Source organism: Podarcis vaucheri (genome assembly GCF_965113315.1).
Source record: "Podarcis vaucheri genome assembly, chromosome: 2".
NCBI lineage: Eukaryota > Metazoa > Chordata > Lepidosauria > Squamata > Lacertidae > Podarcis > Podarcis vaucheri.
In genome coordinates this window covers 74,395,770-74,411,291 of record NC_138760.1, presented here as the reverse complement: position 1 = coordinate 74,411,291, position 15,522 = coordinate 74,395,770, and the positions used below count along the sequence as shown (strand labels likewise).

The 15,522-nt window shown below is 44.9% G+C and overlaps 2 protein-coding genes across 2 annotated transcripts; both read right to left on the bottom strand.

Annotated features, from left to right (window-relative positions):
- LMAN2 (lectin, mannose binding 2) lies at positions 1 to 6,932 on the bottom strand. The gene is made up of 8 exons (XM_082213259.1): positions 6,638 to 6,932; positions 5,993 to 6,111; positions 5,748 to 5,865; positions 4,910 to 4,989; positions 3,923 to 4,084; positions 3,289 to 3,403; positions 2,936 to 3,055; positions 1 to 962 (listed from the first exon to the last, which is right to left on the bottom strand). The coding sequence occupies exons 1-8, from the start codon at positions 6,915 to 6,917 to the stop codon at positions 802 to 804; spliced, it is 1,155 nt and encodes a 384-aa protein (XP_082069385.1). The 5' UTR covers positions 6,918 to 6,932; the 3' UTR covers positions 1 to 801.
- A 1,177-nt stretch (positions 6,933 to 8,109) lies between these two features.
- On the bottom strand, positions 8,110 to 15,315 carry LOC309526905 (ADP-ribosylation factor-like protein 3). The gene is made up of 6 exons (XM_082213263.1): positions 14,082 to 15,315; positions 12,854 to 12,997; positions 12,326 to 12,442; positions 11,479 to 11,529; positions 10,751 to 10,936; positions 8,110 to 10,611 (listed from the first exon to the last, which is right to left on the bottom strand). The coding sequence occupies exons 1-6, from the start codon at positions 14,097 to 14,099 to the stop codon at positions 10,564 to 10,566; spliced, it is 564 nt and encodes a 187-aa protein (XP_082069389.1). The 5' UTR covers positions 14,100 to 15,315; the 3' UTR covers positions 8,110 to 10,563.
- Between the last annotated feature and the right edge of the window lie 207 nt (positions 15,316 to 15,522).

The window sequence follows — 15,522 nt, the reverse complement described above, 5'->3', positions numbered from 1 at the left end:
TCAGTTTTCCACTTTTATTTCACACACCCTCTCTTTCACCCATCATCTTGCAGATCCACACGCAGCTATGTGGCTATGGCAAGGTCCCACCACCAGAACCACCTAGTTCAGAAGTTTAATGCGATGATTCAGAGCAGGACCTGAATGTCTGTGACCAAATTTTGGCATATACTCCACAGTAACTGGAAAAAAATCAAGTTCCCACTCTCTCAGACCAATGCAATCACAGGTTCCATCACCAAAATGGGGGGGCGGGAGAGATCACATTTGATAGTCACCAGTTGTTTTGGTGTAAATTAGTCTCACTTTCAGCAGTAGAGAAAGAGCTGGTACTAAAAGGAAGTACCAGGGCCAGTGAGATTACAAAATACATTCAGTTCAAAACATCCACCTTGAAGGCGGCTTACGGGCAAGAAAATTGCTGCCAGCAGTTAGCAGGACTCTGGACATATTGCCCTGTTAGAGAAACATCAGCACATACTAGCTGGGATGCAGAGTCATGCCCCACAGAGGAGGAAACCCACCTCTAACCACAGTTCTTCCCCCCCCCTTTTAAAAAGTGTTAAAGAGGGGCTGACAGCTCTGAATAGTATTCAGAAAGAGAGAAAAGGTGCTCCCCCTACCTTCCTGATTGTTCTGACATATGTTGTCGGGCTTGTGCTGCCAGGTGGGGGGGAAAGATATGAAAATAATCCGTGCAGTTCTCTGAAAGAGCCTTTTCGAAGCCAGAGTCTATACAATTCTCCCTCCCCCCTGTAAAAAATATTCCCAAATGCCCAGAATGTGGGCTTGCTTCCCCCTCTAGTAAAATCGCTTGTTCCGCTCCTGGCGTTTCTGGAAGACCACGGCTCCCACCACGGCACAAACAATGATGCCAAGCAGAGAACACAGGAGCAAGAGGAACACCTTCCAACCCGTCAAGGGCCCGCTGCGGAAGTTTCCTGTCGGGTCATCCACGTTATCTAAAGGAGAGGAGGTGGGAAAGAGAAGTAGAGAGAGAGATTTTACAACAACACACATCACACTCTCAGGCTAGACAGGAAATGGGTTAATACTATCCCTAAGAATCAGCGGTCGAAATTTGCCAGGAGCCAGGCGCATTCTGCACCTGGCTATTGACCACTTGTGACCAAGTGAAGATGCCCGGGTGCCAGAATGGTACCTGACATCTCTCATCATCTGGTGGTGCACGCCTGAGGATCTTGGATCTTGACTGTTTTCACACACTAACAACACAACCTGCATTGCTATATTTTATCTGCACAATCAGAATGAATTTTAAGAACCAAAAAGTCGTATTGAAAAATACGAATCTCAAGCCACCTGGCCCCAAAATGCCAACAAGGCATTCTATTTTGGTGAATGTAACCCTATTATTAGAAGCCATTTGGTGCCTAGTTTATATATCTGAGATTCTAGCTCTGCCAAGAATGTACAGTGTGTGTAGGGAAAAGAGAAGGCATGCCACCTGTCTTCAAATATTGCTCTGTTCCACCCTCAGCTGTCTTGCATGGAGCAAGAAGGCCTGAAAAGGGGCTTCTAAGCATATTTGGCTGAATGTACTTGGAAATCTCCCTGTGATCAGCTACCCTGCGTTATCAAGGTTCCTGATCACATGAATGCTTCTAAGTATGCTCAGACAACAGTAATAAAATGTTATTCTCAGTGGTGCAGCCACAGAGGCAGACTGGTTGGCATTAACCCATGACAGGGCCTTTTCATTGGTGGCTACTAATTTGTGGAATGTCCTCTCTAGTGAGGTGAGCCATTCACTAGGAATTTGAAAACATTCCTGTGTGTCCAGGCATTTAGTGACTGAAGAATACTGCTCTTGGCAACTCTGATACCATAGGATGAAATAATGTTTTTAACTGTAACTGCTTTTAGAATCCCCACCCCCAATGGTGGATATGTTTACCACCCTGGGGAGAGAGGGTGGGATAGAAATATAATAAAATAATAAAAATAAATTTAAAACTTCCTTCATATCTTTACACTCATGGATGGTGGAGATATGGGGATCACTGGGGTATGGATGGCACATGCATACCTATACACATTTTAAAGTATTTTTTTAATCAATTCCAACTTTTATTATTATTACTTAATTAAATTTCTATACCTCCCAGGTATAGATCCCAAGGATCCCAAGGATCACAGGACAGTTTACAATATTAAACACAAAAATACATAAGAAACTAGCAAACAAAGCAATAACCCCCACCTACAGTTTAAAAGGACATAGATTGGCTAATTAGCCAAAGGCCTGGGAGAAGAGGAATGTTTTTGCCTGGTCCTAAAGATATTCAAGAAGGCACCAGGCAAGCCTCCCTGAGGAGAGCATCCCAAAAGAGGGGAGCCACTAAAGAAAAGGCCTGTTCTCAGGTTGTCACCCTCTGGACCTCTTGTGCTTCCAGCATGCACCATAGCATATTTCTTTACAAAATACACATTGTTTGAATGCAGGAACAGGATTACAGATTGTCAAAATTCTGAGCTGCAGAAGAGAGCTTCTGGAGAATTATACCCAGAATTAAATTCAAGCCAGCGACATGATACAGATTTTATGCCTATTCAAGTAAACGCATTTTACAACAATCCCAGCTTGGGACCTTCAGATTACAAATGTTCATAACACATGAACAAATATTTACACAGAGGATTTAACTGAATTCGGAAGGACATAAATACTAGAACGTATGTTTAGGATTATAGCTGTCATTGCACTGGGATTCCTAAGTTCTCCCTAGTAAAAGGGATCAAGATTTTCATTTCAGTCACCGCTTCAAGCTAATCAAGGGTCAAGCACAGCTCCATGAAAGTGAATGATGACCATTTAGCATGCCCTGAAGAGATATGGGGATGCTTCCTCACACGAGGGAGCGATCTCCCGTTTGCTTCATGAGCATTCAAAGCAAAAGGACTAAGAACTCACCTTTTGGTGACTTGAGAAGGCTGACACTAGGCTCAATTTTTGTCCAGTCAATGTTTTCTTCCTCTGGTGGATGTTCTACCATCAGCTGAAATAACTTCATTGAGATGATGTCATGATTGTCTAGGAAACAAAGACATCAAGTTGCAATGTGGTAGTACAGCTTATTTAAAATGCCATCTCTTAGAGAAAGAAGACTTTTTTTAATTAATCCAGGAAGTTGACTTAAGATCTCATAGTACCCAGTTCAATAGTACAAATGTATTGTCTTTACTTTACCTAAAAATGGCTCTACTTTACCTATAACAGATCTAGGCAACAGAGCCAATTCCACCTTTTTGGCAAGCAGCCCTTACCAGATAGATCGCCTGTACCAGCAGAAGCCCCAAAGAAGTAACCAGTGGGCAGGCGGACTCCAGCAACATCAAAGCAATTTTTCCATTCATTTTTGTCTTCCACGTCAGTCATCACCTGCAAAATAAGTGACATCTTGGATGCGAAGAACAATCCAAATTTCACTCTCCTAACCACATAAAAAACCTTACAAGCACACTAGAGCTTCAATTCTGAGGAAGAGAAATTAACCATACCATACTATATTGTCTAGACAATCTGTTCTATATTTTGTATCTTGCTACCTTCCTCAAACTGGACCTCTCCAAATGTTGTGGATTACAGCTTTCATCATCCTTGACCATTGACTACCCCAACAACACCTACTGGAAGCTGCTTTGCAGGCATTGTTGATTCCCATTGCATAGCTTTTCCCAAACACCCAACTAGGTGGTTGTCAGGCACTTGAAAACCACTGTACAATGCATTTTGCAAACTCAATTCTTGGTACTTCCAAATGATTGAAAGGAGAGTTGTCAAAATTGGCCCACAGAGTTGCGGGAGAAAGATATGAATCTGGTCCACTGGGACAAAAAGGTTCCCCACCTAAGGCAACCCATGAAGAATGCACTCAACATAGTACCCCAGCCAACTTACTGTCAGACGTCCCCGGGAGTAACGGATAGCCAAAAAAGTGTCATGGTTCCGATTACGAATGTCAGCTGTGCAGCCTGCCAGCTCTGTCCAGCGACCATCTTTGCTATGGTCGTATGTCAGGGATCCATTGTTCACCATGGCAGAGATGTATGGAAACACACGCTGCACAATAAAAGTAGCATGGTTTTAAATCTGCATGTAGCTCATCATCATCATCATCATCATCATAATAATAATAATAATAACAATAATTTATTATGTGCACCCCGCCCATCTGGCTGGGTTTCCCCAGCCACTCTGGGCGGCTTCCATAGAAACGAAAAATACAGTAAAATATCACAGATTAAAAACTTCCCTGAACAGGGCTGCCTTAAGATGTCTTCTAAATGTCAGGTAGTTATTTATCGCTTTGACATCTGATGGGAGGGCGTTCCACAGGGCGGGCGCCACTACCGAGAAGGCCGTCTGCCTGGTTCCCTGTAGCTTTGCTTCTTGCAATGAGGGAACCGCCAGCGTCCGGGCAGAATGATGGGGGTGGAGACGCTCCTTCAGGTATACTGGGCCGAGGCCATTTAGGGCTTTAAAGGTCAACACCAGCACTTACCCTAAATACTTGTGAAGCAAACATATATGCATATGGAAGCTCCACTTGTCTGTGAGAGAATTCCAGTTAGTTAATATTAAACCCCATAAAGTTGTACCTTGGATCCCAAACGCCTTGCGAGTCGAACATTTTGGCTTCCGAATGCAGCAAACCCAGAAGTGAATATTCCAGTTTGGAAAAGTTCTTTGGAACTCAAACGTCCTACACAGCTTCTGATTGGCTGCAGGAGCTTCCTGCAGCCAATCGGAAACCACGCCTTGGTTTCCGAACGTTTTGGAAGTCAAATGGACTTCTGAAAGGGATTCCATTCAACTTCCGAGGTACGACTGTACTTGGCTTGCAAGTACAAGCAACCCTCAAAGCCAGTGTGTGTCATTACTTACCTCTGTAGCTTCATCATTTGGGTAAGTGTCCAGGAAGATGGCCAGTCCATGAAAGTTATCTTTGCTGCCATAGACAGGGCCTGAGCAGGACAAAGCAGAGTATGGTGACTAGAACTGCATCCTTGCACCACTGAACAACATAATCCAGCCTAGCAGAACTCTACAGATTAATCTGTAGAGAGCATCATTACTTCCATACAGTTTGAAGCACTTGAATGTTGCCAGCAAACATTGTAAGAAAGGTTGTATTATTTTCAAACATTCTGCACAAAGAATATAACTATGATGAATGTCCCCCAACTTCTCGAACAGCAGCTTTTCTACTATGGCACATGCATTATCTCCTATAGAAACATGTCAAGTATGTAAGAATTTAGATCTAGTTGTGAAACAACAATAAAGCATTTGCACACACATTCTCAAGCAACGATGAGCTGATATGTAATTAAGTATTCCCAGAAGACCATGCAGCAGTGCTCACCCAACATTCTTAAGAGCTTACTATGAAGGCCTAGTTTTCACTGAGATGGCAAACCTGTCTGGGCTGTGCCACTACAGGTAGGAGCTCACATGACTGAATGTTTCTCCATTTAAAAACATCCCTCTACACAAATATATATGGGAATAGGCATAAGGCTGCAATTCCACATATATATATATATATATATATATATATATGGGAATAAATATCACTGGACTCAGAAGGACTTGCTGCACCTTATAATGCTATGCTAATTTAAGCAACTTAGCTCAGAAACTATCCACTTATAACTGCATTTGGGGGCCCAGAATTCATCACAGTGGGATACCACCCTGACTATTCAACCCACTTCAGTACCTGCAGTAAGGCGCTCCCGAGTATACCACAGAGCAAAACCATCTCCGTGCAGATTTTTTTTGCCTATTCCATGGATCTTGAAATGGACATGGAGCTCCCAATCCTTTAGGAAGCAGGGCTAGAAGACAGAATATAGTAGCACTAAGCACTTTTGAGAATGATTCACACTTTGGGTATTGCTAAGTAGGCACGATCACTGCTAGTCTCATCCCACCACCACTTTTTCCATGCAGAAGCACACTCACCACTCGGTTCCAGATTGAACCCTCCTTGCTGCGCTCATCAGGGGTCAATCGAACATACTGGCTGGTCAGCATTGTACTCCCCTGGAAATCCCAGAGGGGCATTGAACTGGAGCCAACCCCTAAAACAAAGAAGATACCATGGAAACCAGAACTTACAGACTAGGCACAAAACCACCACCTCACAAAAAGGATGGGAACTGTGTTCACTTGTTCTCCCCATTCTTTGGCCATGAATAATCAGCATAAACTGATGGCAACTTGATGGACATGACTGTACTAATTTATAATATATTATTTACCAGGCAACTGGGGCTTTCCTCTGGATCTGCGTATTACACAAACCACAGCCTCCAATCGACCCCCGCCCTGCCCCTCCTGGCCTTCAAACTGAAGGGGCTGTCCTGGGCACAGAAAGGTCCCGCCTGGTTATTTATGAGGGTCCTTCAAGAATGTGTGCAAAACGAACAGTACTGTCACCGCGGCCCTTTGGTTTTCCTCTCTACTTCCTGAAGTGTCAAAACCAAGTCTTCCCCTTGGCCCAAGGCGACCTGAACGTTAACCAGGGGCAGCCAGGATGCAGAAAGGCGGGCGAGAAGGAAGGGGCGGAAGAGTCGGGGGGCAGCAGCCCCTGCCCACCCCACGCACCCTGGTAAGGCTTGATAAGCGAGTGCTCTCTTTTCAGGTGCTCGCTGTTGCCGTCTGTGAGCTCCGCAGCCCCTCGAGGCACCGACACGGCCAGGAGGAGCTGGAGGAAGAGCAGGGGCGGCAGCGCCATGGCGGCCGCCGACCCCCGCAGGCACCTCGCGGATCCACCGCCTCCCCGACCCACGACCATCCTACTCCCTCCTGCCCTTCTTCTTCCTGCTTCCGGTCGACCCTTCGCCCGGAGGTAAAAAGGAAAGGGAACCAAGGCAACCAAAACCATCGACGTCGGAAACTCTCCGGTCTCTGTAGGCCGGAACTCCGCCCCCCAGCGGCTGTAGAGATAGGAAAAGTGAAGAGTGAAACGTATCCTCCTGCTACCGCATTCCGGGGTTCTGAGAGCGCAACGTGTCGGCTTGCGAGTGGTTGGAGCGGGGCAGTTAGAAGTCGCTCCTCCTCCTCTCCTGCCCCCACCCCGGAAACATCAGACGCTGCACTGCTCGTTCTCAGCCTCAGCAGTACCTGATGGGGGTTGTTAGCAATGGACTACCTAGCAAGGTGGTTGTGAGCTGTTTCTCGGCGGACTTCTTCCCTCCGCTTTCCTCCTGGTTGAGTAAGGGAATAACACTGAATTGAGGAGTGGGTGGTCCTAAAGCCTGCTTAGAGCTCCAGGGCAATCCTCAGGGATGCCCCACCCGCAGCTTCATTTCCCAGCACAGCTGTCCACGAGGGCAACCAAAGCAACTTCCAGGCCCCCAGCCCAGTGAGAAGCCGTAAAAGGGTCTTGGGAATGCCTACCACTCAATAACTCGTGTCTTCTCTAACACCTTGCTCAACTTTAAACTGGATTCTATGTCTTTTGGGTTCTTGTTTTTTTGGGGTTTTTTTTAGGAGAGGCTCTTCTAAGGCAGGAGGGGGTGTCTCTCCCTCCCTTAAGGAAGCATTTAACATCTCCTGTGAAACAAGACAACTCCCCTCTCAAAGATATGTGTCAAAACCACAAGTGGTGGGGCTCGCATCTTGTCAGAATCCTAGATCTAGCCACAATCCTCTCCAAAGGAGCCAACTCTTAGAGGCTGTGGGGGCTTTGGCCCCCACAATAAAATACTTGCAGGCCCCCCAAAAGTTGATGGGCATTCCTTTCAAATGGTGTGTTTGAACTGTGTCATGTGATCGATTGTGCAGGGCGGGGCTTACCTGGGCCCCCACAATCTTTTATTCAAGTTGGCACCCCTGATCTTCTCAGTAACTGAATGTGGCATCCAAGTCCAAAGGAATACAAATGACTTCATCCGCAAACTGGAGGACAGGCTGAGTCCTCCTAATTTGGTTTGCTCTTTTTTCACAACTTAGGTTGGCTGACCATCCAAACAACATTACTTTGCATCCGGCACTGAGCTACATGTGACTGTGCCTCTTTTGTTGTTCCAATAGGATGCTAATGTATTGTTGCACACCACCCAAATCTCCGAGAGTTGCGAGATTCCAGGCACTTACCCAGGGTTCGTGTTTCGTTTTGGGAATGAGGCCGAGTGGAGACTGTGGTGCCTTTAGGATATACAGTTTATTTACACATATATACAATCTTAGCCTACAAAGGAGGGGTTCACAGCATTAACATCCCAAAAGGCTCTTGTTTCTCCCATAGCCACAGCCTTGGAGTTTACAGACATCCAACATTGCTCTGTCTCTCTGTCTTCTCCCAGCTTGCTGCTTTACTCTCTAACTCACATCACTGCAACTCAACTCTAAACTCTGGCTTCATCCTTTTAACTAACCACAAGCTGGGGGGGGGGTACTCATGTGCTGTCTCACACAGAGCCCCTTTCCTTTGTTTCCCTTAATGGCCCATAACCCAGGCTATCACCTCAGCCAGGAAGCCAGCTTGGCTTATATTTTAACACTTGCTGGATCCAAGAGATAGAAGGAACTCACATACAGTCTACTTCCTCCCCAATCAAACTCATAACAGTATGTATCTATGTGCCTTTCCCTTGGTTAGTTTTGAACTGTCCTCATTTCATTGTCGTTTCAGCTAGAAGTTGATTTGACACTAGTACTTTACTTAACTACACAAGGCATTACTTAACTACAGTCAGCTGGAAGCAGAAATAAAAATTATGGTTCCACACAGCACTTGACATAGTGCTATATTGTCCATAAAAATCTGGCAAGATCCTATCGTATCTTCACTTAGAGGGACGTTCCCCTGCAACTGTACCTTTAATGAATAGGTTTCTCCCTGCCACTTTCTTTTAAAATAGCCAATTAGTTGCTTCTTGTTCTCTAGTAGCAGGGGCCCAGAGAACTTACCCTTAATTAGTTCCCGTTCCTTTAAATGGTTTTAATTGATTTCCTTTTTTGAAGCCACAGCAATTTCTTCTTCTAATTATTGGTACAATTACAATAGCAGAATAAAAAAGTAAAATGTAACGAGCTATTGCTTGGACAGCAATTAAAGCTCCTTTCCAGGAAACAAGAACTGACTAATTAAGGGCTAACAACACTATCATAATCATGTCTACAAAGAAATATGTCCTATTGAATTTAGTGTGGTTTACTTCCAGGAATTCCTTGGCCAGGAGTGAGCAAGAGCAACTAGCCATTTTCAAATGAGCAAGGAGTAATCTATTGACTAAATGGACGGTAGCCCTTAGAAACCTCAGGGATATTTTAGTTCCATTAGTGCAGGAACTGCATTTTGAGACAAAAAATATCACCACAAACCAGGAATGGAAGAAGATGGAACACAGAAAACCCTGATGTGCAATGGGTTGGCACTAGTGATAACACCATAAAAGCAGAGTTTGCTTGATGTACAATCAAAGAAAATGGCTAGTGTGGAAACAACCAGAGTCCCCCTCATTTGATCTGTGTATCCTGGTATTGAAGACAAACAACTCCAATATAGCAGTGAGAAAGATGTCTCAGTTAACCCATCTTTTGAACCAAGAATTCAGAAATTACCAGCCTAGAGGCTACAGGCCACTTCACTGAAACAAAATTGCCCCTGTTATGGCTCCACCTCTGGACAGGGTCTAATGGGAGTTCCTAAATGAGCAGGAGCATATTCACGTTTAGGGTGTGCAGTCTTTCCCCCTGCTTTCCCCTACAAAGATCTTCATGGGTAGATAAAACTTTGGCAGGGTGGTGCTTTTGTTTTCCAGTCCAGAGAAGTGGTCAGTCTAATTTTTCTCTATCTTTTGTAGGAGGCTCAGGAATCGCACATAGTTCCACCCCACAATTTTCAGGGATTCTTTTCTGCAGCAGCTCTTCCAGGTCAGTTCTACAGGAGAGGGTATTAACACAGGGAAAAATGTTTACCCTAGAGATCTGTGTGCCTGGCTTGTTTCCTGTAGATTTTGTGGCCCAGTTAGGAATGAAGGAAATTGTAAAGCTATTTAGCCTTAGAGAACTTTTGCTGTCATCAGTAAATGCAAAAGGGAATGTAAATAGAAGTGCAAGGCTGGAAGCTGTAGAATTCATTCATGGAGTCCAGTGATGGCCAAGTGCAAACGTTTTGTACAGCTTATCTGAAAGTAATGGGTGTATCTAGTACATTAGTAAGGTGAGCTTATCATACCAGGTTGTTTGCAGAGTCCATAGTCAGTATCTGTCCAGTGAGAATATGGATCTTTTGCTTTAAGTTCATTTTCGCCATTTTGTGACATGATCACAATTATAGTTCCAGGATGATTTTCAAAAATCTAGCGTTGCATCCCTTATTATGGTATGCTTGCAGGAGGAGATTTACTTATTAGGTCAGATATTTCAGAAAACTCCGGAAATCATTTCAGTTCAACATCCTTTCTCATCTTTGAATCTTGGGCCAGGTCCTTCTGCTATGAACTTTTGTGCACCACTAAGACTGAGGCTGTGGCCTCTGGGGATTCTGTAGATATGAAAATCCATTCCTGTGCTCAGCATTTTCATTTTTTCCGACTTGTGATCTCGCTGCAAATCCAGTTCATCCCATCCTAGGTAGATAAAAGAGAGACAGTGATTGGCAGCACTTTCTGGGCTCTGATTCCAGCCATGAGCATCTCCCTTTCCCATTCCCTACAGAACTTCACGACGTGCCACGTTATCTCACAGACACAACACACCCCTTCATACCTGAATGCCTTCACCAGATAGGGCTGAACAAGCTTGGATTTGCCATGGCCGGTCTCGGTATGTGTGCAGGTTGAGCCCTTCAGCAATCTCTGCTGCGGGGGATGCTGTTGCTAGATCCTGCTTGTTAGCAAACACCAACAATGGGACACCCGTGAGATTCTCATCTTCCACTAGTTCGGACAACTCCTGCCAAAGATAAAGAGAACGCAGTGGATTCTGAACAGGCTCATTGTTTGAAGTTACATAAAGACCCACCCAGAGGAGGTTACATTGCTAGCTGTGGCATTCAGGCACAAATTGTCATCACCTCTACCTAGAACTAGTACTTGTAATGTACTCTGTTTCACAAACTCCTTTTTTGAATGGTAAGCCCAGAGGGGTAGGGCCTTGTCCTTCAAGGGATGTGTCATAGCTGTTCCTTGTTAACTGCTATGAGCACAGGGTGGCCGTCTGATGATGGTGGTGGTCATAATCCAGTTGATTCTCCCATGATCCCTACCTTCTGAACCCGTTAAGCTAAAGGGGGTAAGGAGAAGGAGATGTGAGGTTAAGACACCAAACAAGCAACCTGAACAATGGGTTCTACTTCTCGACTCTGCTATTATTTGACAACATTTTCACCCCTCACAACACTCATTCCCAGGTGTGCAGTTCTCCACAGTCCAGATTACCAAATTCCTGTCATAGGTAGAATTATGGGATTGGAGGAGGTAAACTGTCTGTCCTACCTGCCCAGTCTCCTCAAAGCGTTTCTGGTCAGCACTGTCAATAACATAGATCTGCAACGAGGAAAAGAAGGGAATCATTTACAGCCCAGCATTATTCCTTTGGTCCCAGCTCCTCTTATCAGCTCCTAAAGCTTTTTGGTTCTTTTAAGGCAGCCCCAAGACATCTTGCTTTTTAAGGTATGAAATCCAAATGGTGCCCTACCCCCCACCCCCCCACACACATTGCGGCTGTAGAAGTATAATAATGAAGTAAATAAAATAACAGTTAGTTGTCCTCTGATAATACCTTCTAAATTCTGGAATCTGAGGCCGGTCAGCTGGCACTGCCTAAGGCCTTCCAGATTGGTGGTTCCATTGCATGTGCAACATGTCATTGATACAATAATAACACATGAGAGGTGGATTTATGCTTGAGCATTCACACATCATTCCACTTTATTCGTTGTTCTGTGATGCTTGCTCAGTGCTACCACACTATCGCCACCTGGAGGCGAATGTTTGCATTACAACAGAACAAAAGTAGGACCAAAAAAACCACACCAAATCTGGAACATTTGTAGCATGAAAAGTTAAAGGCTTTCAGCTACGGGACATGTATCGATTGGAAACAAAGCAGTATATCCACCCCAAATCTTTTGCAGATGTAACAGTATTGAACATGGGATCGTGTGCAGCCATCCCCTGTTCCCATACCATGATGAACACAAGCCGTCATGAATGTACAGTGAAAAGGCTGTCTGAAGGACCCTGGATATTAGGGCTAGCCTTGCCTTAATTTGGTAACTTGTGTAGTTCCGGCAGACAAATTTCTACAAAGGCAGTTTTAGGGGCTCAGCCCCACACTCACCAGAAGGTCTGTGCTGCCCAGGTACTTCTTCCAATAGGCCCGGATTGCCCGCTGCCCTCCTATGTCCCAGACATTGAGCTTGAAGCCATGAGAGTGGACACTTTTGATGTTGAATCCCTTCACAAAAGGAATCAGAAGAGGTGGGTAGGGGAGAGGCATAGTAGGGGCCGCATGCCGAAGAATCCCCACCCTGTTGCTCTGCTGCAAACTACACAGAATTTGCATGGGGCCCAGTTGGTGACAAGAACATAAAAGCAACTCCTTTTCCCTCGTCCCAACGCAATGTCTTAGTTACAAGGCTTGCCTGAAAAGCACAGGGGATGGGTTGCTCTGAGAGAGCCAAGTTCTATTGCTGGTGTGTCTGAGCTCCACACTGTGGGGATGAGAGGAGCATAACAGCAGGGGGTTGGTTAGGATCCGGACTGCCAATCTGCTCCACTGACTTTATGTAACTGGTTATCCAATTCCTCCTTGCTGCACACCCCATCCCAATCCCTCGGTGCTGATCTCCTTTGCCGCTGTGCTTACCTGTGTGGGGGTAATGGTGCTGACTTCTTCCGATGCCAGGCTCTTGAGCAAAGTAGTCTTTCCGGCATTGTCCAGCCCGAGGAGGACAATTCGCAACTCCTGCTCTTCAGAGCCTTTAAGCTTCTGGATGACAGAGAGAAGGCCCTAGGCGCAAAAGCAGCATTTACTGGCTGGGATCTTTATTCTAGCTGTTGCCTCCTAGAGAGGGCCCACCATGTTTTTAGAGCCTTCATCCTTAGACAGTCACTTGATTTTACCCACCAGGCTTCAGAGCTGACAATGGGGCCATTTTACCAGCTTCAGAGAAACATCTCAAAGTTCAGCTTTCTCAATTTGTGATGATGATCATTATGTAATGTTTTATTATGTTTTTATGTAAGTTGCTTGAGAATGTGTGGGCAACCCAGTCAGATGGATGGGGAACAAATAAAATAACAACAAAAACAATTTATATACCATTCACAACAACAACAATTTATATACTATCGTTTATCAAGGCTATGTAGAACATTAAAAATACTTTATAGAACATCAGTGATAAAAACATAATAAAAAGCATACTGACAGCCCAATAATAAAATAGTCACCATAATAACAGTCAGCTCCCCCACACTTTCACAGGCCTTAGATTATTTAATAGCCATGTTTTGACCACCCTCATTTTCCCTGCTCCTCTCACACATGAAGGGTCCCACCAGCCTCCACCATGGGCACCAGGGTTGCATTCTGCAGCTTCTGGTTACCATTCCATTTGTGTTGTGTTGAGAGGTTGAGTGCTGTTGCTCATGTAGCCAAAATGGTGCCATCCATGAACAAAAGAGAGATTATCGGCAGGAACCTCAAGGTTTACAGAAGTACCGGAAATATTTTGGAATTGGTGATGGAGATCCCCAGAACAGCCCAGTGAGGACAGATGGTGCAGCAGGCACAGAATTCTGGCTGACTTTCGGTAGGGGTTGGGGAGGGGGGGAAGCAGGCAACGGAGGAACAGAAGGGAATATTGCTGTGGGAGGCATGGCTGACTGAAACAGTGAACAGCCACAACACATTGTTGCAGCCCCCATGTTGCAGATATTAAGTGTAGATAGTAATCATGGTGGGTCTGTAGAACCAGTTCTGGGGAGCAGACTGATAGCAAGTCCTGCCAGAGAGTAGATGCCGAAAGAGTCATTCTGTGAATGCTAACCCCCCCCCCCCAGTATTTGTTACAGGATCAGAATTCACTCACCTTTTGCACTTCACCCATGGTCAGGCTCTCTACATCCTCTGCAGAGCCAGCCGTGGAAGCGCTCTAGGCAAGTAGCTGGGTCCCCACTGCGTGACTGACATGCCTCACTCCAGCTGGGGGAAGGAAGAGGATTAGGACTCCAGAATTAGCTTGTGTTTCTCAATTTACCCAGGGTGTTTAGTAATACCCTAGGTAAATCCCCCTACTGCCAGCTGTCGCCCTGGCTTGACCCACTCCACTCCTGAAGCTCCAGGCAAAAGATGCCTGTCTGCCCAACCAGATTTGAACATGTAACAAGGTGCTTGAGTATTTTTGGTTAGCATCTTAGTTTACGCAGTTCAGGGTGGAAATTTTCTCTATCTGGGTGACTTGATGGTCTGACGAGGTTGCTCAGGTCCTCCCCGCTCCAACCCAAAGGAATGGTAGGCCCAGCAGTGGAAGAAAACTTGGTGTGGAATCTAAGGCTGCAGACTTCACCACACATGATTTAATGCATATTTAAAGTACACGGAATCCCCTAAAGAATCTTGGAAACTGTAGTTTGATAAGGGTGTTGGGAATTGAAGCTCTGTGAGGAATAAACTACAGTTCCCATGATTCTTTGGAGGAAGCTGTGTGCTTTAAATGTATGGTGTATATGCACCCTTGGTTGGATAGTGTTCTCGAAGCTACCAGCATGAGTTTGACCAAACTGTGGGAGGCAGTGGAAGACAGAAGTGCCTGGCATGCTCTGGTCCATGGGGTCACGAAGAGTCAGACACGACTAAACAACAACAACAATATGCACCCTTGGTTCAATTACTATATAGGATTTCCTGCAGCCCTTTCCTCGTCTTGCTTGAAAAAACCACTCTTGCTGCGGCCTGTGTTTTGTTAGCTCAAAAATGGAAAACGAGCAAGGCCCCAACTAAAAAAGAACGGCAACTTAAGCTGACAGAATATGCACAGCTTGCAGACTTACGTAACAAATAGAATGAGAAAACAAGAACATACGTTTAGAGAAGATTGGAAAATGTTTATTGAACTGTACGTAGGGGTAAATTGTATACACTTGAAAATGTTGGCAGCATTAAGATAAATTCAACAGTATGAATAAGTTTTGATGGATGTAATAATGGAATACTGAGTGGTTTAGTTTTTGTAAATGCAGGGATTTATGATATGCAAAATGAACCATGGAAAGAGAAGGGAAGTCATTGATATTTTAAGGATGCTTAAATGAGTATTTTAAATTGTAAAACAGAAAATTTACACACACACACACACATATTGGGGGGGGGGGAGAAAAAACACTTGTTTTCATTTTTTAATGTTAACCAGAGCCATTTTAAGGTTTTATGGGCTGCTTTTCTTGGAAGGCGCACTCCTCATAGATATATTGCAATACTAATTATTGTGAGACTGCTGAACATAGTAAAAAACCAAGGAGCAAGATTCCCAC